Source organism: Lonchura striata, chromosome 17 (genome assembly GCF_050655825.1).
Source record: "Lonchura striata isolate lonStrDom1 chromosome 17, ASM5065582v1, whole genome shotgun sequence".
NCBI classification, from domain to species: Eukaryota; Metazoa; Chordata; class Aves; order Passeriformes; family Estrildidae; genus Lonchura; species Lonchura striata.
In genome coordinates, this window is record NC_140719.1 from 1,811,311 (window position 1) to 1,838,364 (window position 27,054).

General features: G+C 50.2%; 1 protein-coding gene and 1 long non-coding RNA gene across 2 annotated transcripts in view; both read right to left on the bottom strand.

Annotated features, from left to right (window-relative positions):
- Positions 1-25,897, bottom strand: part of LOC146765850 (uncharacterized) — a 61,985-nt gene extending 36,088 nt beyond the window's left edge. Inside the window, exon 1 of the long non-coding RNA XR_014958792.1 lies at positions 116-25,897. This is a non-coding gene — a long non-coding RNA (uncharacterized LOC146765850). The remainder of the gene's footprint in view (positions 1-115) is intronic.
- Positions 1-26,274, bottom strand: part of ZNF618 (zinc finger protein 618) — a 148,631-nt gene extending 122,357 nt beyond the window's left edge. Inside the window, exon 1 of the mRNA XM_085594010.1 lies at positions 25,956-26,274. Coding sequence (XP_085450136.1) covers positions 25,956-26,009 — 54 coding nt within the window. The 5' untranslated portion in view covers positions 26,010-26,274. The remainder of the gene's footprint in view (positions 1-25,955) is intronic.
- Positions 26,275-27,054: the final 780 nt, after the last annotated feature.

The following is a 27,054-nucleotide window of genomic DNA, read 5'->3' on the forward strand; positions in this document are numbered from 1 at the left end:
CTGCCTGCATCCCCTGCCTGCATCACATCCCCTGCCTGCATTGCATCCCCTGCCTGCATCCCCTGCCTGCATTGCATCCTCTGCCTGCATCCCCTGCCTTCATTGCATCCCCTGCCTGCATCCCCTGCCCCACTGGGCACTGTTCAGCTGCTGTCCAGGCCAGTTCCTATGGACAGCCACCACACACTGCACCTGCACCCTGCACAACATAACAGAATCGTTTAGGCTGGAAAAGATCTCCAAGATCAAGTCCAAGTCCTTTGACTGATGTCCACCCCATCAACCAAATCAACTTCTTTGTCCAGCTTCTCATTTATCACTCCTGAGCACAAGGAGGAGATAGGAAAATTCCTCTGCATGCTCATGGCTAAAGGATGCACACAAAGTGCATGCACTAATCGAGGATGAGAGCCCGGTTCCCACCAGGAAAGTGCCACCACCATTCCCACAGCCTCTGCAGGCCCAGAGCCGAGACCCCAGGGTCTCAAATGAGGGTTCTGTCTGGCTTACAGAGTGAGCTGTGCTCTTAGCTGGAATAAGACATCCTGGCCTACAGGAGAGCATCATTCCCTTTGCTGGGGCTGTCTGAGATCAGAAGAGCCTCTTTCTCCCCTGTGGGAGAGCAGAAGAGCACAACCAGAGGTGGATTAGCTACAAAAGGCACGAGCTGCACCCCAGCCCTGGCAAACAGGAGCCCACGAGCAGCAGCATGAGCACAGCAGTGCAGGAGCAGGCACAGGCTCCTCCAGGAACATGGGAGCAGCCTCACCCATCAGCCACGCAGCTGGGGGCAAGGCTGGTAATGCTAAAAGGGCAGGCAGGGTCCCATCCAGCCCTCGGCCAGCAGGGCTGGAGGCTGCCAGCAGCCCTGGCTGCAGTGGGACCATGCTGGTGCACCACAGGGATGCACCGGGGCTGCCTCCCCTGCAGCACTAGGGCCAGGGAGGAGACCCACGGGCTTCTGGGGGAAGCGGTTTGATGGCCTGGGGGCAGCTCCCTCTCTGACACTCCCTCCCCTTTCACACAGGGGATCCAGCAGCTCCTGCTCCCACCGCACCAACGCCGACCCTGCCAGCTCAGCAGGCAGCGTCCCCCTCCAGGAGGGCCCTCCAAAGGTCCCCAAGGCACACACAGCAGAGGGGCCTGCCACAGTGACCTGGGCACGGCAGCACACACCACTGCCCCAGGGACACCAGCTCCTGACAGCAGCAACCAAACACCAACCCTGACCCGCGGCACTCGGCACATGAAATGAAGGAAGCTCCTCCACCAGCAGTGCTGCTTCCAAAGACATGTTCATGCACACTCTCCACAGCTCCAGCAGCAAAGGCAGCAGCCAAAGGCAGCTTGCATTCCCCAGCCTACGGGAGGCACGGCCCCAAAATCCCTCAAGTGGTGCCAGATGGAAATAGCCAGGCAGGGAACACCTGTGGAGCTGCACCCATGGAACGGGTGCTCAGGCAGCAGGACACCAACACCACCTCCTGCTTGCTCAGAGAGAAACACTTATTAAAAAATCCAAATAAGAACTCCAGGCCCCACACTGTGTTCAACATGCTGATGGTCCTTTTGTCCACAGAAAATCTCACCAGGTCCCCCCAGGCCTGATGTGATCACACAGAAACCTCATCTTAAAGCAAGTGACCAGCTGTGAAAGCCAGCTCGAGCTTGTTGTGTATGCAGGGCTGAGCAGGAGCAAATACAGGCAGGGGGTTTCTCAGACTCTTGTCACTGCAGGAGGACCTGTAATGTCCCCCAGAAAAGGCTTTAGCTGCTGACTGCCAGCATGTGCAGGCAGCCACACGTGCTGCCTGACCTGGTCATGGCCAGCCCAGAAGTGCCCAAGAGCTCAGTGACAGGATGGGCTCCAACTCCCCAGCTAACCTTCCCTGAGCCCAGACACGGCTGCAGGAGCAGCAGGACCTCCAGCACGACCCTGGACATGCACACAGTTGGTGCTCTCCCAGCTGGCAGTGACGTGGGGCACCCAGTGGGTACCGAGCTGCTCCATGCCCTGACACTGTGGATGGACACCTCAGCCCCCCAAAGGCATTTTAATTACTGCATTAAAAGGTGTGAAACGCTTCCTTCCCACTCACACTTGGCCATCTTCAGGGGCTGGGAGCCAAACTTGTCCTTGGCAGAACTAAAGCAGACTCCAAACCACCCTGGGAAGTGATGGTCTGGGGCTCTTTGGAGCTCGTGCTCCCTTGGCTCGTCCCTCCTCTGCCCCCTCACACCCACACACATCAACCACACATGCCCATGAAAACATCATCAAAGGTCTTTGCAACACAGCCAAGTTTCAGGTGACCTGGATAAACTGAGCAGTAAAAGACTGCCAAGAGCAGCTGGGACTGAACAAATCCTCCCAGGGAAAGCAAAGGTTAAATGGGTGAGGATCCCCTGTGCTGACCACAGTCTGAGGAGGGGCTGGGGGGTGCAACCCCTCCCATGGAACTTCTCACAGCTCTGCAGGGGGAGATGTGCAGCACCAAGGGGGAGAACAGGCAGAAACCACTAAAAGCAAGCAAACCACTTAAGTCAGAGTAGAATTATAAAAAGGATCCAATTCATCCATGTTCTGTGTTAGGAAGGTGTTGAACCTGATCTGAATTGGCCTTTACATGCAGTGAAAACATCAGCTCGGTGCAAGTTACCAGTAGGAGAAGAAAGGGAAGGAATTGTTTAAAAAGTCAAAATAAACAGAAACCACAATTGTGCCATGAACCCATCCCTACGACAGCCTGCAGGCTTGGCCATCCTGTCCCAAAACTACTCTGGGAGTAGTGAGGGAGGAATGGAAATCCACCAAGTTTCATTTCACTACTCCTTCATTCCAGCAGCACCAGATGTGGTGCCAAGATTTGTGCCAGGACTGGGACAGAGGCAGAGAAGCACATGGCAGTGGCATTTCAGGCAGAAGCTTTAAATAACTGTTACAATGGGGTACAGAGGTATGTACCCCATTGTGTGAAAACCCAAAAATGTGTTTTCTTAAACGTTCATACTATTTATTTAACTCTTTTTACTATTTAATTTTTTTAAAAATTATTTAACTTTCAAAAAGGCAAATTTTTACATAGTAGCACTTTAAGCCACTAATATCAATTTACTTATTTTTCAGTTGTGCTCCGAAGAATCCCAGTAACAGGGTAAACTCATGTAAATTTAAATGGCCCAAATTGTCTCAATAAACCATCAGACATAATAGTAATGGAGTAGCCATATGTAGCTCTGAGCACCAACATTTTATGGGAGAAAAATCCCAAGATATCAAAGTCAAATGTGCTTTATTTCAAAATTCTAAGAGGCAAAAGGTCCTTTACCTCCACATGCAGTGCTCAGGGCCAGCAGTCCCTCTCCCAGGGAACAGGGAGAAGGAAAGGCAGACCCAGACTCTGCCAGGCTAAGAACACATTGTCATAAATTCTCATTGCAACAGAAAACTCAGCTGGTTCATTCACAGCCATCCCCACGGTACCACAGCAAACAGAGTTTGCTCAGAAATGACTGTAATCCCTGATGAAATTAGGTGCTGCCCTCCATTGTCACTCTGCTGATAAAGAAGTTTCACATAAAGAAAAGCAGCATCACAGGGAAGCTGCACATTTGCCTAATTCTGGAATTTTACCCTTTTTCCTGAGGTGGTGTGCTGACCAAGGGCACATTCCAGCACAGCTGCCTCCTGTCCCACTGGGAACAGAGAGCTGCTTTCACCCCATTTCCTGTCACCAAGCCTTTGTGCCCCCTGGTGAGCCACACCTTGGGAAACCTCTGCAAATTTTGGGAAAAGTGGAGCCTAAGAGGGGGAGCTGCCCAGGGCATCCCTTGTTCCAGTCCCTTGGGTTAGGCAGGTCAGACCACAGGACATCAGTCCCCCCTCATGCCATAGGTTCTGGATTACTGGTGTCATTCCAGGACAGGGGTGCTGGGATCCTGCCTGTGGGGTCAGCCTGCCCAGCACGAGCCCCTGCTGGACCCCACAGCTCTGTGTGAGCCAGACTGGCTGGGCACTGAGGGAGCTGCTCAAGAAGCACACCTGTGAGCAAACAATCACTCAAAGCCAACATCCAAAGGGTGCAGCAGGGCTCCTGGAGACGGCAGAAGGCTGGAAAGGGCAAAGGGAGTGAGCCAGAGGGTTTCCATGTGTCTTCTCAGGAGCCTTCTACGACTGGCCTGGAGCTCAGACCTGGCACAAGAGCCCTGCATGCATTGCAGGGGGAAGCAGTAAGATGGGACACAAATATTTCTATATAGCATGTCCTGAAACAGAATTCTCCATTTGGCTTCATCCTAAGAGGAAGGTCCACCTGCTTCTTGGAAAGCAATGGCCACTGCATGGCTCCAGCTGCGAGGCAGAAGCTCCCCAAGTCTGCGGGCATTAAATACAGTTATTGAGATAAAAATTCCGAGGAGGCCTGGCAGCAGCTGGAAGGGTGAGTGCACTGCTCGGGGGTGTTTTTGTTCCAGGGCTCAGAGCCATGATGGGAGCTGGTGTGGGGTCTGGTCCCAGCCCAGTGGAGGCAGGGCACGGCAGGGGGGACGTGGCACTGCTCCAGCGCTCACAACCCAGCTCCTGCTCCTGCCCGTGGCTCTGGCAACCCTGGGAATGGTTTATTCTTCAACTACTTATAACAAGGCTAGACACTGTGACTCACAGTGCCCAGCTGCACCAGACCCGACCTCAGTCAGCAGTGCTGAGGAGCTGATGCTACACAAGCCAATGAGCCACTGCTATCAAGTTGTATGAGAAAGCCCAATCACACCTCAGTGTGAGCACAGAGGGATGACAGCTCCAAATTTGCTGCTGGCTTAAATCACACCGTGCCTTAAAGCATGAGGGGAACAGAGCTGAGGCCCAAACAGAGCGGATGCTGCAGCAACATCCCCACCCAGGTCACAGCAACCCCACGAGCTGCCCTCCTGCAGGTTCAACCACGTCCACGTGAGCTGCTGACCACACTGCAGGGAGAGCTGCCGAAGGAAACTGCTCCCTTCACATGCACAGCATTGCTGAACTTCAGTGCTCTGGTTTTAATGCTACAGTCCCCATCCCATTACACCACAAGAAAGGTGAGCCTGAGTGGCTGCTGTGGTCTGATGGTACCATGTGCTGCCTTCCTCCTCATACCCATCCAGCTTCTCTTTCTGTTTCCTGCTCCCCTCCACAAGCCACGTTATTCACCAACCTGGCACAAAGCCCTGGGTTTTTTTGGCTTTTTAAATGTGCTTTTCCAAGGTTAGGGACATAAATCAACCTCTAGAAAGCTCCAGCAAACACGAGCCCATGAGATCGGCAGCAGATGACCACAGACAGAAGGCAGAGGACCAGCACTTTGGTCTTTTGGCAACAGCATGTTCTTGGCCAGGCTCCCTTTCCCATCTTTCAGGCTCTGCTTGCCACCCACTCCTCCCTTCCCCAGGATGACTCGCAGTGTCGTTAACATCCAACAAACGAGGGCTGAGGGAGTTCACACCTCCAGTTATTCAGTAACGCTGCCGCAAACCCGCGACTGTAACTTGCTGCTCTGCCTCCAGACTGCGCTTGGAAAATCCTCCTCATAAAAAGCACACAGCTATTTTTAAAGGAAATCCTGGATGCCTCTGAACATGCAGGCAGCAGGCAGCCACAAAGGTACGCCAAGCCAAGGAGTCTCTGGGCTGGATCTGGTAGTCTGACACCACATCTGCAGCGCTCCGGCGGCCGCGGCCAAGCGGGGAACGAGGCTGCAGCGCCGGCCAAAGCCACGGCGCTGCCGCTGGGTGCCAAAAGACACGAGAGCGTGGCCAGGAGCATGGCAGGCGCATCTCGGGAGATGCAGCAGCTGCTGGTGGCGCTCAGCACTCCCTGGCAGGCACAGCACGGCGCTGGTGGAGCTTACACCCCGCGCACGTCACGCCCAGCAGCACACCTGAGTGCAGGTGTGGAGCTTGCGCTTGCTTTCGTCGGAGTTGATGCAGCCGGTGAAGGCTCGCTGGAGAAGAATTTTACTGAAAATTGTATTACTCAGCTTTTAAAGACTCCAAACGATCCTTTCAAGGAAGTGAAGAAAAAAGTGAAGAAAAAGGATTCATTTCTCAAAGTTCAAAGGACAGAATTTATTTTTGGAAATAACATTTCACTACAAATCCTGCAACTGAGACAGATCAAAACCAGCAAGACCACAAAGTAAATCTGAAGGACAGGTCTGTTGGAAAATCTCTCTCCAACAAAACAGAGGAGTGACAGAACTGTTTATGGAGGGCACCTTAGGGAACATCTTGGTCTCATCCACCACTACTTCTACTACAGGCAGCAGATCTACACAACTACCCTCTCTTGCCAGGACCTGAGCTCCAGGGACACATTGTCCCAGAGCAAGGGCTCCTGAGTACAGTGAGTCCCAACAGTGTCCTGCATCCCATTCCCACCTGCCATGGTCCCAAAGGCTCATTTAGAGACTCCATTCAACCACCCCTTTCCCCTTCACTGACATTTCAGCTGATGCCACCCAACCACAGTGTGTGGGGACAGAGAAGCTGGGATTTGAGAGCAGCTCCAGCACCAGCACAGCTCAGTGCAGTAACATCTCATCAGCAAACCCTTCCCCCGACCAGGATTTCTTGCTTTTATCTCCTCTTTGTCTGGGCTGGTAGCTCCAGAACTCCACAGACCTCTTTTTCTTTTCCAGTACACGATGAAACATCTTTTGCTACCAATTAAATCTGCTGATGGACAAAAGCTTCTCCTCAAGATCTACACAACTTCTGCACAAATATATCCCACACACTGGTTTTGATTTTTAATTTAACTTTTCTCCCCTTGAATCAAATTACCATTTTCCTCTGATCATAATTTGGTTGGATGTGATATAAAGTTGGAGGATATCAGATTTGAGGGAAGAGGAAAGCAGAGCACAGCAATATACATGGTGTGCTTGTCTTGCTTTATTTCCCATTCAGCCCCACAGACACACTGCTCTCATTAGCACTTAATGCAGGTGAAAATAAAGAGGTTTAATATTAAAACAGCATGGGCACATGGAAAACATCCACCTGGACCTGTTGGAACTTGCCCAATATCACTCCCAAGCTCTTTCTCTATACAAGGAGCTTTTTCATTCCTAAGACTGTAATTCCTTATCTGGACTAATAACATTCAGTATGAACCTCTCAACCCATTTGAAAACGTAAGTATTCAATAATTAAGACATTTCTCCACTACATCAGAAACATAACAGCTTAAAGACCATCCTGCTGCCATCATGGAACAGGCTAACCAGGCCTGCTGGTTCCACCTGAGCCCCAAGGTGTGAATCCAGGGGCTGCTGCTCTCCCACCCTATGATCTCATTTATGCCAAGGAAGGGTCTTGCTACTTCACTGCCTGCAAAGAAAGGAAGGGCTGTGCAAGAACAACCAGGAGGCCCTCTCTGAGATAAGGACACGGAGTGTGGGGCTGTGCAGAGATGGCACCAATGCTGGGCACAGCTGGACACCTCATTCAAGCCGACGCAGTCGGCAGCCCCCAGCTGAACGCGCAGGCAGGGCTGTGGGTCCGAAACGCTCTGTGCAGCTGGTGTGATGCTTCAAGGGACAAGTCCTAATCTAGGAACAATGGTCTGGTCGCATTCCTGGCCAGGCGAATTCCAGCCTCCAGTGAGGATGTGACACCCGGCACGCGGCGCTCGCTGACACGGAAACCCGGCCCGCTGGCGAGGCACTGCCCGTGCAACCACAGCTCCCCAGGAGCAGCCCTGCACAGCCGCACACTGCAGCCGCGCGGGTCACTGCTAATTTCCTCCCAAACTCGTTGAAATCCACACTGTGGCGGCGGCTCGGTGAAGAGTAGGGATTCAAGCTCCAGAAATGTCTGTGAGCAGACAGCGACAAGGCACGTTGGTGGAACCAAGAGGAAGTGTCCACTGCTGGGAAAACCTCCCTGCTCCAGACTATGACAACTGATCTAGCGTGGGAACACACAGAATCCAACCTTACAAACACAAAAACCAGAACAAAACAAGAAGTCCTGGCGTTGCTGATCCTACTCTCCAAACCCGTATAAGCAGCTGAAGAGGAGCCCATCTGCCCCTGCATTGGCCACCAGAAGAAGCCCCAGTTTTCACAGCCTGTTAAAGTCAACCCATTTTTCTAAAGGAAACGTTAACCACAGTGGGATATCAAGATACAAGACTGCTTTTAATTACATATACAAAAGAGCCCATAACACTCCAGCTTTCCACAAGGGCAGCTTGCTGAGAAAAGCAACTCTGATCAAAGCAGGAAAATCTAAATCGGGTGAGCTTAGTGAGAAACTGCATAAATTGTCCCCAGGTTTTTATGCACAAGATTCATGAACTTCCAGCCAGAATGTGTTTTAGTTGTGGCATTATCTTTCCTTCTGATTTAGCGCCTGCTGAACATAGAGAGGGATTTGTCCCTCTGTGTTCTGCACTCATGGGGCCACACCACGAGTCCTGTGTCCAGTTCTGGGTTCCTCACATCAAGAAGGACCTTGAGGGGCTGGACTATATCCAGGGAAGGGAACAGAGCTGAGAAGGGGCTGGAGCCCCAGGAGAGGCTGAGGGAGCTGGGAAGGGGCTCAGCCTGGAGAAAAGGAGGCTCAGGAGGGACCTTGTGGCTCTGCACAGCTCCTGACAGGAGGGAACAGCCAGGGGGATCAGTCTCTGCTCCCAGGCTGGGCCAGGGCAGGCTCAGGATGGACATCAGGATGAATGTCCTCATGGAAAGGATGGTCAAGCATAGCAATGGGCAGCCCAGGCAAGTGATAGAGTCCCCATCCCTGGAGGTCACAAAATGACTGGACATGGCACTGAATGCTCTTCTCTGGTTGAAAAAGCGATGACTGGTCAAAGGTCTTCTTCTGGAAAAGGTATCTTCATCTGAGAAGTCTTCTCCAACCTGACAGTCATGAAAGTCCTCAGAAAAATCTTCAGGCCTGCCTGTGGCACAGGGTCACCCCCACACTCACAGGTGAGTGCAGCAACAAGGCTTTTCTGCCAAGCAACATGAAGACTTCAAGGCTCCCAGCGAGCTGCACAAACCTTAGCTTACAAACAGCATCCCCGCAATGTGAAGGTGCCCAAGGGCTCTGCAGCTCCCTTGGCTGATCAGGGCTCTCAGCACAGGACACAAGCTGGGTCCTGGGCACACCCCTGGAGGCACAGCCCCAGCCAGAGGCACCCAAGGGCTCATTTACAAACACACTCTTCCCAGAGCTCCTGCTCCAATCCCTGGCATTGTCTTCAGTGGACAAGTTTCCTCTGCTAGATTCTGTCTGCTCTGAGTATATATAAAGAACTCTTTGAAGTCAAAATATTCTTAGCAATTAGATCTTCTCTACTTCTTTTTGCCTTCCTAATTATCCTTTTAACTGCCTTCTGCTTATTTTAATAGATCTTCCTATCCTCCTCCTTACCAGACTGTTTATACTTTTTAAAAGCCTACTGCTTATTGCTCCTAATACTGTTTACATCTTCACTCAGCCACCTCAGCTCAGTTGCTGCTTTTTTTGCCTAATTTCAGAGTCAACCAGGGGAAATTTCCTCTCTGATGTCTGCAGCAGTTTGTAAATATCTCCCATTTTGTCTACAAGAGGTTTTCTACAATAGGTTCCCTTTTCAATAACAGGTTTCCTCTTAGGAGAGGGAATGGAGTCTCCTCTAGACCACAAGTGCTTCCATTAAAATCCATATTCTTCTATATTGCTCTAAGCACTCTTCTCTCTGCTGCTCAGCCCATTGCTTTTGCATTAGGAAGATAAAGCAGACTGTTTAATGATTGAGTCCCATGTGTTCCCTAACTACCTTATTCATTATAATTTCCTGCCTCAAAAAGTAAACAAATATCCTTTTGTGCTCAATGTTACAGGAGATTACATATTAATTTCTTTAGTTATATCTCTTCTAGGGGTGAGAAAGCCACCTGGAAGTACTTTGACTTCATGCAAGAGCTTGCACCAGGGTGTGAGTGAGGGTTTGGAGCATCCTGTAGGGTTTGGAAGTGAGAATAATTTAGGGTCCATTTCCTGGAACCTAGAAAGTAAATTAAAGGGAAGCTGACTCAATATTGCCTCTGTTCCTTACAATCCTTCCCCAACCATCTGCTTCCAGACACTTGGAAGCAGGACACCAAAACAGAGGCAGAAAGTGGGATCTTTTGTGAGGCCACAGAATGGCCATTCTTTACACCATAGCACAGCTCTGCCCTGGCTCACTGCTCCAACCCTGAGCACTTATTCCACAGAGAGAGAACAAACACCAGCACCCAGCATGCTGCACCCACAGCTACCCTTGGCAGTTTGTTCTAACAGCCACTCTACCCTGCTGCTCAAAATTTCCACCTCCTACTTTTAGAAATGTTTTTTGCGTCTTCATTTTGTCATCTCAGTGTTTGGATCCCACTTCCAGGTATTGTTTCTTGCTATGCACTTTGCTAAAACCAAGCGCTCTGCTACCTGTTTTTTTAATTTTCTGCTTTTTAAACCCATGGAGAACTGGCTCCATGAAGATAAAAATCAATGAGTGAGGTTTTTTTTTGGCGGGGAGTTTCCCAAAATACAATACACGTCCCCAGATGTTTAAGAACAAACACTAATGAGTATTTTCTTTGACGCCTCAAACTGCTTCACTCCACTCACATATTCTGTGTCTTCTCCAACTTTTCAACATCTCTGAAGGAAATGAGGGAACTGAAATGGGGATAATTTATTAAAGCACAGGCAAGAGAAGAGCTGTTCACACACGGCTCCCTTGCTGTGCACAACCAGACTCAGTGCCACTGCTCACCCTGCAGCGTTTGTCCCTTTCCCACCCAAAGCCTGCTTTGGCACTTCCACTCCTCTCTGGTCTCCCCACACCAAAAGCAGATGCAGCCCCATCCCTCCAGCTGCCCAGTCCCAAGATCCAAATCAAAGTTCACTCGATGGAGAAGACTCCATGACCCAAATCCCTGTGGGCAGCTGCAGTCCCTCCTTCCTCACCACCACCACTGTCAATGCCTGTGCTCACGCCAGACCCTCTTTGCAGCCTGCTTCATACAGCTTTTTGGGGAATGACACAAAATCAACCGTTCTACCAGCTCAGGACACAATCCCTCCATCCCTTCTGATGGAGAACAAATCCAGCCTGACATTCCCACCGACTCCTCCCCACCCTGGCCAGGCCAAGGCAGCACAACAGCAGCACCACCAAATCCTCCGCAATATTCTCACTTTACCCAAATCCTACAGGAGGAAAGACAGGCAGCAGCCCGAGGGGCAGACCTGGCAGGAGTGCCCAGGGAACTCACTCAGGGAGCAGCTGGAAACCCCTGCCCTGCTCAGCCCCTGGCAGAAGCTGGCCCTGGCATCCCCTGTGCACAGGGGCTGAGAGTGGATCATTCCTCCTCCTTACAAATAGGGAACAGCAATATTTATTAAACATGTCTAGTTTTTCTGCTTTATTATGCATTTTACCTCTCCTCAGCCGTGATAAGTCTACACAAACCATTATTAGAATTTCTTTTGTTCCTAATACAAATACTTTCTTACTCTTCCTTGCACTGACAGGCAGATTTTTTTTCCCTTGTGTTTTTAACTTCCTTTATCCATTTTCTGCACTTGATAACTTCTAACTCAAGGATAACTGTCATCTCTTCCTCTTAATATTCCTTTTTTTCCCCTTTTACTCTGTTTTAATTCTCACTAGCATGGTGCTGCCCTGCTTACAGGAGCTCAGGCTGCAAGGGAAGGATGGAAGGCAGGAGAAGGGGGCTCAGGGTCCTGCTCTCCACCAGCTGCAGCCCACATGGAGACCAACTTTAAGCTCAGACTATGGCTCTCACTTCATGGCAGAGACCACACTTTGCTAAAAATGCCTGCAAATGGCACAAAGGACAGCACAGCCTCAAAAAGTGACACTCAGGACCTTTTTGTGAAATCCCACGAGGCCCCACCTGTAACCTCCCTTCAAGGTGGGAACTGAGGAGGGCTTGAGCCAAAGGGAGCCCTTCTGAGTAAGCCAGACACCGTCAGAACCAAAGTGAAAACAGATGCCAGCATATAAAACCTATTTAAACTAAAGCCTGAGAAAATCAAAGTTACAGGAACAACCAGTGTAAGTGAAGCATTTTCTATTGATGAGGTCATAAATGTATCCCTGAAGAGCTTCATAAAATTTCAGGTAGGAGACAAAAGACTCAAGGCATTGCAATCCATATCCAAATTACATGGGAATGATGGAGCTGTGTTGACAGAGAAGCAAAGTGTAGTCCAATAAATGAAACAAGATTATTATGACAGGAGGTAGCAGAGAACCCTGATGAACTGGGAGCCCATCCCAGAAAAGCAGAGCACAGAGGGATGCTCAAAATGCCAAGGAACATGAGAGAGGCTGTAGCTCTCTGCCAAGGCAGGAAACACAATTTCAGTCAGAGGAGAATTCAGATAACCCCATAGAGACCTGCAAACGTGAAAGACAGTTTGATGCAGAAATGGTGCTCAAGGTCCCACACACAGGAATTCTGTCCCCACACTGTGTCCCCAAACACGGCACATCAGGGAATCCCAGAATAGTTTGAGGTGGGAGGGACCTTAAAGCTCATCCCATCCCACCCCTGCCATGGCAGGGACACCTCCCACTGTCCCAGGCTGCTCCAGCCCTGTCCAGCCTGGCCTTGGGCACTGCCAGGGATCCAGGGGCAGCCACAGCTGCTCTGGGCACCCAGGGTCACCCACCCTGCCAGGGAACAATTCCCAATTCCCAATCTCCCATCCATCCCTGCCCTCTGGCACTGGGAGCCATTCCCTGGGTCCTGTCCAGCCCTTGTAAAGAATCTCTCTCATGTATCTTGCAGGCTCCCTGGAAGGCTGCAGTGAGGTCACCCCAAAGCCTTCTCTTTTCCAGCCTGAACAATCCCAATTCTCTCAGCTTTTCCTCACAGGAGGAAACATTCTATAATTCTATAAACAGGAAAATTTGTTAAGAGTGTTAATGTAGCAGCTAAAACGCCTTTCAGGTAAGGTGGAAAACTTGGAGATGATTATCACCTACCAAAGGGGGTTTGTTAAACAAAAATTATTGTTTAACAGCAAAATGGAAAGGGCCATTAGAAAAAAAAAGACACCTTCAGAAAGAAGCCCAAATTAGGAGAATGTAAACTCAAGGAAGCTACACTTTAAGCCATAAAGAAGTCAATCCAGAAAAAAATTTGAGAAACAGGTCACTGAAGGAAAAAAAAATTAATAATCAAACACACAAACACCAGAAATCTGCCAGGTTCGGGTATAAATCAAGCACTGAAGAATGATAAAACCACAGGACAAAAATTCAAGTTCTTTGCACCAGTGCTCATTTGTGACAGGGCCTGGCACTTCCCTTCCTGGACTCTTCCCTCATGAGGAATGAGCACAGCATCCGCCTCAAACTGTGGGGTCACCAGGAAAAGCTGCAGACCTGCCTAGCAAAATTAACAGCAAAAAACTAAAAATCTCCAGGGCCCAACAGCATCCACCCAAAAGTGTGAAAGGCATTAAGCTATCAAAATCACCCAGCACCCCCAAAATCACTGCTGTCCACCTATGAATCAGCAAGCACTGAATGTGACCCTACTGTTTCAAAAGGGCTCCAAGGAACTGCAGAACTTCATTTTTGTGGCAGAAAAATGACTATAAACAGTAATCAAAAACAACAGAACAATTAAAACTCAGCGTTCCCATGGACTAGAAAGGAACACCTGGAGTCACCCTGGTGCCTGCAGCCATAAGTCACTGGGTTCTCAGCACTGCTGGCAAGAGGCAGCGGCAGGTAGGACAGGGCATGGTGCACACAGACTTCCAAAAGGCTTCCAAAAGAGTTTGCTCTGCAAAGGCTCTTGTGGCAAGTGCAGTCACAGCACTTTTACATGCACAGGATGAAGTAAGAAGTCACCTCATTGATTAACCACTGATTAAGAGAGGGAAAATAAAGGGCAGGAATAGTTCATTATCACAGTGGGGTCCCGCAGCCATCTGCTCCGAGCGGGTTTGGGGAGGGAGCAGTGCAGGGAAAGCAGCCCCTGCTCCCCACCGAGGTGCCTAAATCAGCCATCAGCATCCACCGAGGCAAGGCAGGAGGCTCAGGGGCACCTCTGCAGCAGCTGAGGGCCTCTGATGGAACCAGCCACTCATTATGGGCGTGGGGACAGAAATGTGCCCCTGCATAAAGCTTCACGCACAGCCCCTGGTGATCCACCTGCAAAGAGACTGCAAACAAAACCAGGGAGCAGACGAGGGCAAGAAGGGTGAGCCAGCCAGGCAAACTCCTGTGCCATGGACACGGTGGCCAGAACAGTCCCAAAGAGCACCTCAGGGAAAAGGGATACCAGGATGGCTTGGCTTTGCTTCCCAAAGCACAAAGCTAAACCCTAAAAATAAATCCCACAAGCAAGTGAAAGCAAATATTTTTCAGTCCCCTGTTTGCCTAAATAAATTGCAGATGCTGCAATTAGCCAAATGATTGCCTTGGTGGTGGGTAATGCCAGGCTACAGAAAATCCACATCCCAAGGGGCTGCAGCACATCCTGGGACAAGATCTGAGGAGCCTCCAAAGTGGGCACAGCACTGAGGTGAGAAAGAAACACCTGAACCAGTGGAAAATACAGCTCTGACAGTAAATCACGTGTCCCATAGCTGGAGCTACAAAGGACATGAGTATGGGACAGCTGGCAAGGCTGCAGGCTCACAAGGAAACCCCAAAACCAGCCTGCAACAGTTTTCTTCTTCTAATTCATGGAGTTGGTCACCCCACAACATCTGGTGATGGAGAACTGGGAATGAAGCTGCTGATGGCCTTTGAAAAGCCATCCCCTGTAATGGAGAGGGCACAGAAACACCCAGAGAGGGCAGGAGACACCAAGGAGCTCAACCTGGGAGAGCAGAGAGCTCCTGCAAAGGGACAGAGCTCAGAGTAAAATCCCCTCTGCCTTGAAATAGAGAGATGGGGAAGCACAGCAGTGCAGAAAAGTCAAAGGAAAACACAGGAGGAGAGAATTGTAGAGATGTCCAAGGGGGGAAAATGGTTATGATCCAACATCTCACCTTGCCCATGCAGAATTATCAACAGACCTTGCACAGATATTAGGAATGAAGGCAGTACATTTGCCGAGCCCTCAGCTCTTCCACCCAGTGCTGGGCCACCTTTGACACCCTTAAACAATCTCCAGGAAGAAAGAACAGTTCCAAATTCTTTGAGTTTACAGCCTGAAGCTTGGAAAAATGTAACAAAAATAATTGGACAGAAAGTTGAAAACTTACGATGTCCCAAAAAGAAAAAAAAAAGTTTCTGCAGTTTGCTTCTGAAAAATTTCCTACTGCTTTTTTGGGTTTGTGGGATCATTAAAATAGCTGAGCTGGGAACGTCATGACTTGGTTGGTTTGACTAATAAAGAGTACCTTCTGGGCTGGAACAGTGGGGATGTTTATGGGGAAAAAAGGCTTTTTGTGAAGAAAATGGAGTCAACTATTGATATGCAAAATAGACCAAATTATTATTTATATAAGAAACTATTCTAACGTGATCAAACTTTAAATATTTAAAAAAAAACCCAACCCAACACTTTAGCAGAAAAGGAACTAAAAGTAGTATTCCTGGTGCCAGAATATTGCTAAATGAGAGGTTGTAATAATGGATTTGTGCTTCTTGTGTGAGGGCCCTCCTGCCATAGAGACAGCTCAGGTAGAGGGAATGGGGTGTTTTGGAAACAACATTGGCCAAACACTTGAAAATTCCATAAATCACAAGGAGACACATAGTTTTTTGGTTTTTTTGCTATTTTTGGGTGGGAGGAAGGAAGAGACTTGAAAAATGTAAATATTCAAATGCAATTTTTCTCCCCAGAATTCTATTTTGCTCATGATATTCTCCTAACAAAACAAACTCCTCCTGTCCTGCAGAGGCAAAGGGACAGGCTGGAGCCTAGGAATTAGGGAATGTTTCACTGACTTCAGTCAAAGCTGCTTGTAGGGTAATTTAACCACAAGCCTAAATCCCCACAGGACTTGTCCCTAAGTGAATTCCAAAGCAGAACAAAAATTAGGGATTGAAGATTAAAAATAAAAAAAAAAATTAAAAACCCCAAACCACATCTCCTATGAGGAAAAGTCAAGACAGAAATGGAAAATTCCTTGCTGGCAAGGATGCTAATTGCATACCTTGTGCTAGGAGCTGAATATCATAAATTTCTACATATATATTTAATTAGGTTAATTTGCAAACCGTAGACATATGTCTGCTTAAAGCAGACAGGAACATTTCATTTTATACATTTTAAATTTCACATAATGAACTCCAATCACAAGCAGTGTTTATGCTGCAGGAGGATGGCCAAGGAGCTCCCTGTCAAAGGAGGGAAGCACAAACATTTCCCACTCACACAAACAAACAGCCACAACGTGGGACTTATCTCCTCCACCTTATCAGCAACCAAAAGCAAACGCAGCACTCTCAGCAAATCTACTTTTCTACTTTCTGGCAACTAAACCAAATTAGATTACATAGGAAAAAAAAAAAAAGAAAACAAACAAACAAACAAACAAGAAGACCAAACAAAAAAAAACCACCAAAAATGTAAATACATGTAAGATTTCAGGAAAAGGGATCTAGATTTTGAGGTTTCTTCTCATTTATGCAGAGCACTGCTATTCCCTCCATGTGGGGATCATGGAGAATATCCAGAGCTGGAAGAAATCCACAGGGATCACCCAGCCCAGCTCCTGTCCCTGCCCAGACCCCCCAAAATCCCACCCTGGGCATCCCTGGCAGCGCTGCCCAAAGGCTCCTGGAGCTCTGGCAGCCTCGGGGCCGTGCCCATTCCCGGGGCAGCCTGGGCAGTGCCAGCACCTCTGGGGTGCTGTTCTCCAATAAATGTTCCAGGGGACTCTCCCACATCCCTCTGGCATCTGCCAGCAGTCCCAGGAGCTGCAGTGCAGCAAGGCTCCCAGACCCCAGGGGATAGATGTGGATCTCTGCTGCATCTCCACCTGAACACCCTCTCTGGATAAATTTACATTTTGTATTTCTCGCCCAGCGCCCACCCCGGCTCCAGGCACAGCGGGTCCCCTGCCAGGCTGTGTCTCTGGCATGTCCTAACAAACCCCATGGAGGAGAAATGCCAGTTCTAACTGCTGTTATCACCAACCAGCCAAATTTAAAGGCCTCTAAAATAAAGGCACATAAGAAGGTAAAAATATGCCTCTCTTGGAGTTATATGCAGTAACCCCAGTAGTATTAACCATAAACAGAGAGATGTCCTGAAGCCAAGTCAAAACACACCCCAGGGCAACCTTCCTGGTGGTCATTCATTAATTCCTTCCCTGGTGAAGTCCAGCTCCAGCCCTGCCAGGGCCACCAAAGGCCAGGTTCCAGCCTGGTGTCACTGCCACTGCCCCTCAGCATCTTCAACAGCAACCCCTGACTGCAAAGAGAAATCCCAATGATTCCCAAGGGGATTTTTATATCCCCCTGCCACCAGCCTGATCCAAATACAGCTGTCCCTCCCCACAGAGGTTTCCAAAATGTATGCACAAATTCAAAAAGGTATTTTATTCCCAGCCAATAATTACCCTGCCTTCTTACAACTCTCTTCCCACCCTCAAAATCACAAATATCTCATAAACACCAGTGAAAGCTCAAGATTTGCAGCCCACAGAGTAAGGCACATCAGACCTCAAGTGACAGATTTACACCCAGAAAAGCAGGAGCTATTCTTGGGTTTCGAGCCAGAGCCCTACTGGGGCTGCCTGCACACTGTTCTCTGGGATGCTCCCAGCTCAGCCTCCAAGCTACATCCACCAGCCTGCAGACTTAACACAAGAAATTGTACAAATCTGCTGGAAATGGGTTTCATTCATTCATTCATTCTCTCCTCATGTAACCAAGTAAATAGAAGAGTAGTAAAAAAAAAAAAATCTCACCAAAATACAGACAACTCGGTTTCAAGTGTGCACCCCAAAGGCTCTGCAGCACCCCATGCCCTGCCCTGCTCCCAGTGGGGCCAGCCCACGTCGCTCCAGGTTTTCCTCCAGGTTCCCCTCCTGGCTTTCCCACACCAGCAGAGCTGCTGGCTTTGGTTGCAGTTCTGAAAACTGAGGTTTAATATTTCTAAAAATAGGCCTAAAGCAATTAAATACTTGCACTAAAATTGTTCTCAACATTCTGGAAGCAGTAAATGACGGCCCTTCAATGCAAGCACACCCAACTTCAGAAAACTGACTTCTGCTGCTATTTTCAGGCAGGAAAGGATACCTACACCCACGCAGAGCAGAAAATTAACTTCCATAAAATTACTGCTGCCTGTGTGTATCTAGTAAAACAAAATCACAACAAATATTAAATCCTGAAGAGCCTGGAGATACAGTGGTGCCATTGGGACACCAGCACTGGCACGTGAGCACATCTGGCCCATCCAGCCTGGCTCAGCTCACTGCCAGTGGGAAGGTCTGACACACCTGGCTGCTCTCACTTCTGTCAGTTGCTGAGGTATCAAACCTTGTGTGATAACATCCCTGATTTCTAAGCCAGGGCAGAAAACACCACAGAGCTCCTGTGCTCCTGGCCCAGGCATAGTATGGACCCAACAGCCCCCCCAGCATCCCAGACCCACCCGAGAACCTCACTCCATCCAGGAGTGTCCCAGGCACATCTAAATGCACAAACACAGCACAGGTATTGATCTTTCAAATACCTATGGCAGGCTCCAGCAGCTCCTCTCTGTTCCACACTCTGACATTCATGTTTCCCTTTGTCAGCCCCTTATCAGTGCAGGCAAATTCTCCAGTCTCTACTTCTCCACTTCCAGCCTTATTTTCCACATTACACCAGCCAAATATAGACATGAAACAAGCAGGAGTGTTGGGAATCACAAGCAAGGAAAGCCTTGCCTATATAATTAAATCTTTGCAGGTACAGTACAGCAGCAAAACATTTCTAAGCACACACTGGAGTGCCTAGGAAATACAGGTGAGGGAAATAAAGGGAGGGACTCCCAAGGAAAGCTGCTCTAGCAGAGGAACTGGTGCAGTGACACTGCTTCCACCACCAAAAAGCACAAGGCTTGGCCACCCTCAGGCCTTCCCATGGGGACAGCCCCATGCCAGGCTGACCCAGGGCTCTGCAGTTTCACCCCAGAAGAGCCACATGGCCTCCAGCTTCTCCAGAGGCAGCACAGCTCCATCAACCACAAGTCCCATCACCTGGCAGGGTGGGACTCTGCCCTGGCCTCGGCCAAGTCACCCGGGCACAGCCACACCCAGGGAGGCACGGGCACGGGGTCCAGCTGGTCTGACCCCATCAAGGGCAGGCAGAACATGGCCTGTGCCCCCCACCCTGCCCCTGCTCCCCAGGCAGCATCCCAGCTGGAGCAAGAGCTCCTGAGTGTTGGCACAAGCCCCCACAGCCCAGTCAGTGAACCAGAGCTAACTGCCACTGAACTGCCAAAACACTGGAAAACACACAGCACAGAACTCTGCTCCATGGGCACAGAGGAGGTTTAGTTAAGGGATGGATTCCAATCTACCTGTGTCGTTGCCACGCTGCTCGTGCTCTCCATGCTGCATCTTCACCCAAATGCACCACTCAGATTACAAAGCTTCTCTGCACTTTCAGTGAAGAATTTTCTTTATTTAATCTCTTTTTTCTGCCACTGCTGACTTTGGGAGAATCCAACAAGTGAAACCCAAGTAACTCAGAGAGCCACCATGCAGCTTGCTCAGCACGTCCCTGTGCATTTACACTCTCAGTAGTGCTGGAGTACAAACCCCACATTTCAGGAGATGACCTGTGTCCATCATTTGGGCTCTGACACGCATGTTCCCACATGAGCAAAGCAATTTCAGTGTAGAAAGAAACTCACTGCTGAGCCCAGCCTAAAGGATGACCAACACTGACACTGAGCATCATGCCCCACCAGCAGCAGTGACAGCCCTCAGCAAGAGACAGCAGAAAAGGTCCAGGGATGAGTGGATCTAAGGGACTCAAGGTCTGAATACCAAAGCTCGACCGAGGGACCACTGTGACTGTCACTTGAAACACCAAGGAACGTGAGCAAGGCAGCTTTGATGTCTTCAGCAGATCTTGGGAAGAGACCTTCTCTGCAAAGAGAGCATCTGCTCAGCCTTTCCCCTCTTCCAGAGGAGACACAAGTGTGCAGCAATGCCTCCCACATCCCACGGGCCACCTGAACAGCCACAGCCACATCCCAGCTTCCCCACGGCCAGGCAGGGCCAGCAGGCACCAAACCCTGCTCCATCCAGAGCCCTCCACACAGCTGCGGCCATGGGGCTTGGGGACAAACAGCTGTTGCTGCTGCCACCATCAACTCAACCTTCTGCTTATTATTTTTGATTATTAAATGTTGAATCCTCTTGGTTATGTTCCCAAGCCAAAAGCTCTATACATGTGGTGTATATTATATGTTACATGTTATGTATTACAGACTCATGTTTTTCCACTCCCTCTCTGTTACAAATTTACCCCACTCCCACTGTCACCAGAGCTAACCAAGGTCACCAGGAGCTGCTCCTACAAGGGGCACCTTCCCCACACAGCAGAAGCCACTGCCTTCCCCAGTCCCTTTTCCTGGTGCCATGGTTTAAAAATCCAGCTCTCACATGATGCGGCAGAGCCACTGTGACAAGCTGCACCAGAGCCCTGTGCCCCTGATGAAAGGCACATTGCAAATGGTTATTTTTCATATACTATCCATGGTAAACAGCAGCATTCATTTCTATTCCCTTGCTCCAGACAAATCAATGATTGTTAATGCAAAGTCAACACGTCCAGATGTAGTTTGCATACTAGTTAACCACTAAATTGGCATCACATAGTACAAAATAATCAAGAGACATTCAAGGAACCAAACAAAAGCAAAAAGGAGGCAGATGACTAGCAATTAATCCATAAAAGACCTTTAAAAATTAGAAACTTCTTCCCCAGAGAACACGATATGGCCAAATGGAATCCGTAAATGTGAAATTCCAAATATGCACAATGCTGGATGCACAGAAATGTAGAAATTGCAAGAAATAAATATCTCCTGGGGCCATTTCCCCACGTCCCTTACCAAGAACAGGCACAGCCTCCACTGGCAGCCCCTGCCCAGGCTCTTCCCCTCACCCCATTAAGTACATGATGTACAAATAGGGCCCGATCTGGCAAACCTCTGACAAAACTCACATTTTGGTGTGGCTCCCCACAACTGAAGGACCACCTTTGTATGTCTTACAGCTCCCAGCACACAAATAACCACCTGCAGTGAGCCAAGCCTGGACTGGAGCAAGCACAGAGCCCAGGGGAGCAGCTGCAGGGAATGGGGGATGAAGCAAACCCTTGGGATGTGCCACACTTCCTGCACACCCTTATCCCACAGCAGCCTGGGCTGGCTGGCACCCTCCCCTGTGCCCCTCCTGAAATCGGAGCCACGCTCAAGCTGGGGATGCTCTAGTAGAGGCCACCAGTGGCTCCATGGGCACTGCCTGGGACCCGACACTGCCAGCGTGGCCCTGCAGGATCTGTGGTGTGGGTGCTGTGCCACGGGGACTGTGTGTGCCACGGGGCTGTGCCATGGGGCTGTGCCATGGGGACTGTGCCATGGGGACTGTGTGTGCCATGGGGACTGTGTGTGCCATGGGGTTGTGGCATGGGGCTGTGCCATGGGGACTGTGCCATGGGGCTGTGCCACGGGGACTGTGTGTGCCATGGGGTTGTGGCATGGGGCTGTATGTGCCATGGGGCTGTGCCATGGAGACTGTGCCATGGGGACTGTGCCATGGGGACTGTGCCACGGGGCTGTGCCACGGGGCTGTGCCACGGAGCTGTGCCACGGACACCACATCCAGCAGCAACATCCAGGACCTCGTACCGAGTCCTGCCATGCCATGGTGGGAAGGTGGAAATCCTTGAACAGGCACAGCAACCAAAGGATTATTGATCCACAGAGCTGGAAGGGACCCACCAGGATCACCCAGCCCAGCCCCTGTCCCTGCCCAGACCCCCAAAATCCCACCCTGGGCATCCCTGGCAGCGCTGGCCAAAGGCTCCTGGAGCTCTGGCAGCCTCGGGGCCGTGCCATTCCCTGGGCAGCCTGGGCAGTGCCAGCACCTCTGGGGAAGAACCTTTCCTGCTCTCCAGCTTGAGCTGCCCTGGCACAGTGGGCACAAATCCTGACTCTGTATCAGCATGACCCTTAGAGCAGGTTTCAACCCTCTCCCCTGCAAAATAAAATTAAAATTAAATTAATCTAATTTTTAGAATACTAATTCCACTCTAATTTCACTCCTGCACTTGCATAATTCCAAACTTGACTGTGCATCACCGGGGCCACGTGACTGCACCCATGAACTGAACTATTCCCGGCGTTGCATTATGGCAGTGAAATATATTTAAATTATCCTGGAGTCATGCAATAACCTCCCAAGGTTTTATATGGCATTTGTATAAATATTATCTACTACTTTAATAATATTATGTCTGTTTTCATTCTGGGATGAAAATATGTCACTGAAAATGAGGTCCTGGAAATTTTTCTTTTTTAAAAAATACATTTCAGTTATGTCACAAGAAATCTGTTGGTATCACTCAGCTTAGCTCCCTCCCTCCCCTTCCCCTTCCATGCTGCCAACAGCAATTTTGAAAAGGATAAAATATTGATCAACTTTCCAGAAGAAAAGAAAAAAAAAGGGAAAAAAAAATCCCCCTGAAGGCAGACTGCTATGAAAAATTATGAAATCTTTTCCAGGCAGGAGCAGGTCTGTGCTGGAAGGACAGGCAGAAAGGTGAGATTCAGACCCATTAGAGCCCCAGCAGCGGGAGCTGGTGCTGGAAAGCTGCAGCTCCCCAGGGAGTTAACCATGGGAAAGGTTGCAGTTCCCACAGCAACCCGTGCAGGGAGGACACGCAGAGCACCCCCAGCAGCAGCAGCACCCCCAGCACAGCTGAACACACCTCCAGGCCGGGCCTCCCCAGCTTCAGCCCCTCTGCTTCAGGAGAAACTCGAAAGGCATCGCTGCCACAGTTGGCACTGTGACCCCAGAACTGAGGCTTGGTCATTAGCTCTAATTAAAATGCAGCACCCATCAGTGCATTCCCCGCCAAATCCCAAATCCACGGGGATGCTCCCTACATCTCCGGGTGTGTGGCAGGGCAAGGGAAAAGCAGCATCAAAAGGTCTGATTCGCACAAGAAAAAAAAACGTATGAAATCTTAAAAAAAAAAAAAAAAAAATTAAAGCTACAGTTTCTTGGGGTACAATCACATCATAGTAAAAGTTCTGGGGTGCAGCTCAAAGAAGGGAGTTCTTGGAGGGTAAGAACATGGAAAAGCCACCACGCTACGGATTCCTGGATGAAACCATGAATAAAATATTCTCCGGGATTGTTTAATCCAATTTGGAGCATTGTGTGTAATTTTTACCCAGATGTGCCACCCGGCTCTAACTGCACCACTGCCGGGCTGGCACCGGCCTCCCACTCCATTATTTGCTAAAAAAAGGGATTCAGGAAGAGGGTGGGTCCCCTTCGGGGGGGCTGGGGACAAATAAATGCAAAAATAAAAATATGGAGTTGACATTTCAGAGTATTTCTTCCTCCACCCAAGAGTTATCCTGCTTTGCAAATTTTTCCATTTCCCCCCACTTTCAAAAAATCAAAACATGAAAAAAATAATGGGGAAAAAAGTGAAAACAGCCCCCAAACCCTGAATTCACCAGTCCCTCCTTTCTGATTTCCAGCAAGTATCAAATTACATGGAACAGAAAATCAAAACCAAAAAAAAAAAAAAAAAAAAAAAAAAATTCAGGGGTTTGAGATTCAAAATTAAAAATTCATCCTGGCTCGAAATTTAATTTTATTTTGTGCAGAACCTAGATTTCAGCATTTTCTGGTAGGTGCCCAGCAGCACCAGAAACTCACTTTGGAGTTTAAAATTTAAAAATGCTTTTTTCCAAAAAAAAAAAAAAAAAATCCAAACTGCTGCAGCTGTGGAGCCAGCCATCTTGCTATTTTGTCCCCATTTTAGAGAGGATACTGTGTCAAGGTTGGTAAAACTCAATGTTGACCTAATCTTTCTCTTCCTCTCCCTCCCCCACTTTTGGGTGGAAAGGCCATGTAGCTCTCCTAGACTGCTTTTTCTTGAAACAATGCATGTTTCAGTGCTCTTTTGTTATTTATTTTTAAAAAGATCAATACCAAGACCCCAGTATTCAAGGGCAACCCTACAATAATAAACCAGTGTGTGCACAGTCCAGAACTCACAGGCACTCTGTAACAGCAAAATAATAGGGATAGGACTATTTAAAACAAACAAACAAACAAAACAATTAAGAAAAACCCCACCAAAAATAATAATGAAAAAAAAAATTCAATTCAAACTCCAGCAAGGCTTTAACAGTCAAGGAGAAAAAGGATTTTGAAATTGTGAAAAATATCATGGCTGAGCCCTTTAAAGGCACTTCAGTCTGAAAAAAAATGAAAATCACAAAATCTGCAATTATTTTTTCACAATATTGTTAATTATGCATATTCACAATATCATGGCGGACCTTATAATAAACCTGTGTAAATATTAGATTTATGTGAGCCATAGGACATAGAGTTATTACAGTGTGTTTAAAAAAAGAAGGGGAAAAAAAAAACCTAAAAACCATAATATGGAAATTTTCTTCTCTACAAAAGAAGTAGGAAATTAAATGCTGGAAACTGTTTTAATTATGCCGAGAGAAACCATCCAAAAAGCCAAGAAATTCTAAAATAAAACTGACATTCGACTCTTAATTTTGCTTGTCCTCGTGTTTTCTTGGACTGTGTTTAGAATCTCATTGTTTAACAGCAGTTTTGCACGAAATCCAAAATCAAAAAAAAAAAAAAAAAAAAAAAATTGGGTGTGTCCACAGCAAATTTTCTGGATTCTTCATTTTCCTGCAAAACTCCTAATTTCAAACAAAATAACTTTAAGCACTGCAGCAAAAAGGAAAAAAAATAAACCCCGAGTTTTGGCAGAGCTTGCTGCACAAGTTCAAAATTACAATGAAGCCCAATTCCTAATTGCTCCGGAACAGCAATTCTCCCACTTTCCCAAAGTAATCCCTCCCTGCAGCTCACCCGGGGGGGCCCACCAAAAACTTGACTCACTTTCCTTTCCCAGCACTCTGCTGCTCCCAGGCTCCGTTTTTCTCCAGAAAATGGGGGTGGAGGGGAGAAAAACCTGAATTCATTCAAATTCCTGTTTAATTTTCATTTCCATGAGCCGGTTTTGGCTCCAAAGGGACACACACACGAAATTTGCGGGGCGCTGCGGAAGCTGCCGGAGGAACCCCAACATGGGGGATCCGGCCCCAACTTTCTGGGGGAAAAAAAAATTAGAAATAGCAAAATATTTCCCTTTTTTTTTTTTTCAATTTTAATTTTTTTTTTTTTTTTTTTTTTTTTACGAAATAGTCTCCTCTAGGTGGCGTCGTTTTAATGGAAAAAAATGGGGGGGAAGGAAAAAAAAAAAACCAAAAAAAAAACCAAAAAAAAAACGTTCCGGAGGAAAAATTAAAAGAAGGGGGAAGAAAAAAAAAAAAAAAGGGAGGGGGGTGGGAAAGAAAGAAGGAAAAGAAAAAGAAAAAGGCCGGAGAAGGGGCGCGGGGCACGGAGCGCGGCGGGCCGGACCGAGCCGGGCCGGGCAGCGGGGCCGGGCCGGGCCGAGGGGCGGCTCGTCCGCGACATGGCTGCTGAGCTGCGCTTTGTTTTCCGCCCGGTGCGAGCGGCCGCGGGCTCCGGCACCGCGGGGTCCGAGCCGCCGCCGGCGCTGCCCCCGCGCACTGCGCCAAAGCGCCGCCGGGGCTCCGCGACGGGGCGGCTGCGGCTGCCGCCCTCCCTCCTTCCCTTCCCTTCCCTTCCGTTCCCTTCCTCCCCGCTCCCTCCGCCTCCCCCCGGGGACACGCCGCCCGGCCGCCGCGTACCTGCGCTGCCGCCGCCGCCGCCGCCGCCGGAGCGGAGCCGTCCGGCTGGTTCATGGGGCTGGGGCGGGAGCAGGCGAGCCCCGCGCCGCCGAGGCCTGCGATCCGCCCGCCGCGCACAAAGCCGCCGCCGCCGCCGCTGCCTCCTTTCCGCCCTCCCAGGAGCGGCGAGTGGGGGCGATGCCCCCGCTGCGCGGGTGGGCGGCTCGCCGGGCTGCTGCAGCCCCCCTTCCCCCCGGGGCATGGGCCGGGGCGGCCGCCGCGGGCACGGGCGCTGCCGCTAGCGGCGCGGCGCGCAGGGCTGGGCGGGCGCCTCCCGCTGCCGAGCCCGCGCCGCCGCCATCACGAGCCGCTCTGGGGGCAGCTCCAGCCGCAGCGCTGCTCGCAGCCGGCGGCGCCGGCAGAAAGGGGCTGAGTCTGGCCCGGCGCGGGAGCCCCGCCGCCCGCCCGGCCGGCCCCGCGCTGCCCTCCGCCCCCGCGCCGGGCACCGCGCAGCCCGGCCCGGCCCGGCCCGGCCGCCGCCCGGCGGGCGCGGGGCCGCTCGGCGCCGTGGGGCCGCTCGGCGCCGTGGGGCCGCTCCGCGCCGCGGCGCCCCCCGGGAGGTGTCCCGCGGTGTCCGTGTGTGTGTGCGTGTGCCGGGCTGCGGGCTGCGGACCCCGGCCCGGCGCGGGGACAGTCCCGGGCGGCGCGGTGCCCCCGGCCCGGGCAGGGGCGAGAGCCCGGCGGGTGGGAGCTGCGGGAGTGCCCGGGTCCCGCACGGCTTCCCCAGGCCTCGAACGCCTCTACACCTCATTGAGCACCCGGGGAAGGGGCTACGGACTAAGCGGCATCCCAGGGGACACGGGGTGAGACGGGACAGATGGCCCGGCAGAAGGGACACGAGGGAACCGCCGGAGCTGGGCCAGGGCAGCTCAGGCTGGAGAGCAGGAAAGGTTCTTCCCCCAGAGGTGCTGGCACTGCCCAGGCTGCCCAGGGAATGGGCACGGCCCCGAGGCTGCCAGAGCTCCAGGAGCCTTTGGCCAGCGCTGCCAGGGATGCCCAGGGTGGGGCTGTTGGGGGGTCTGGGCAGGGACAGGCCAGGGACTCGATGATCCTTGTTGGT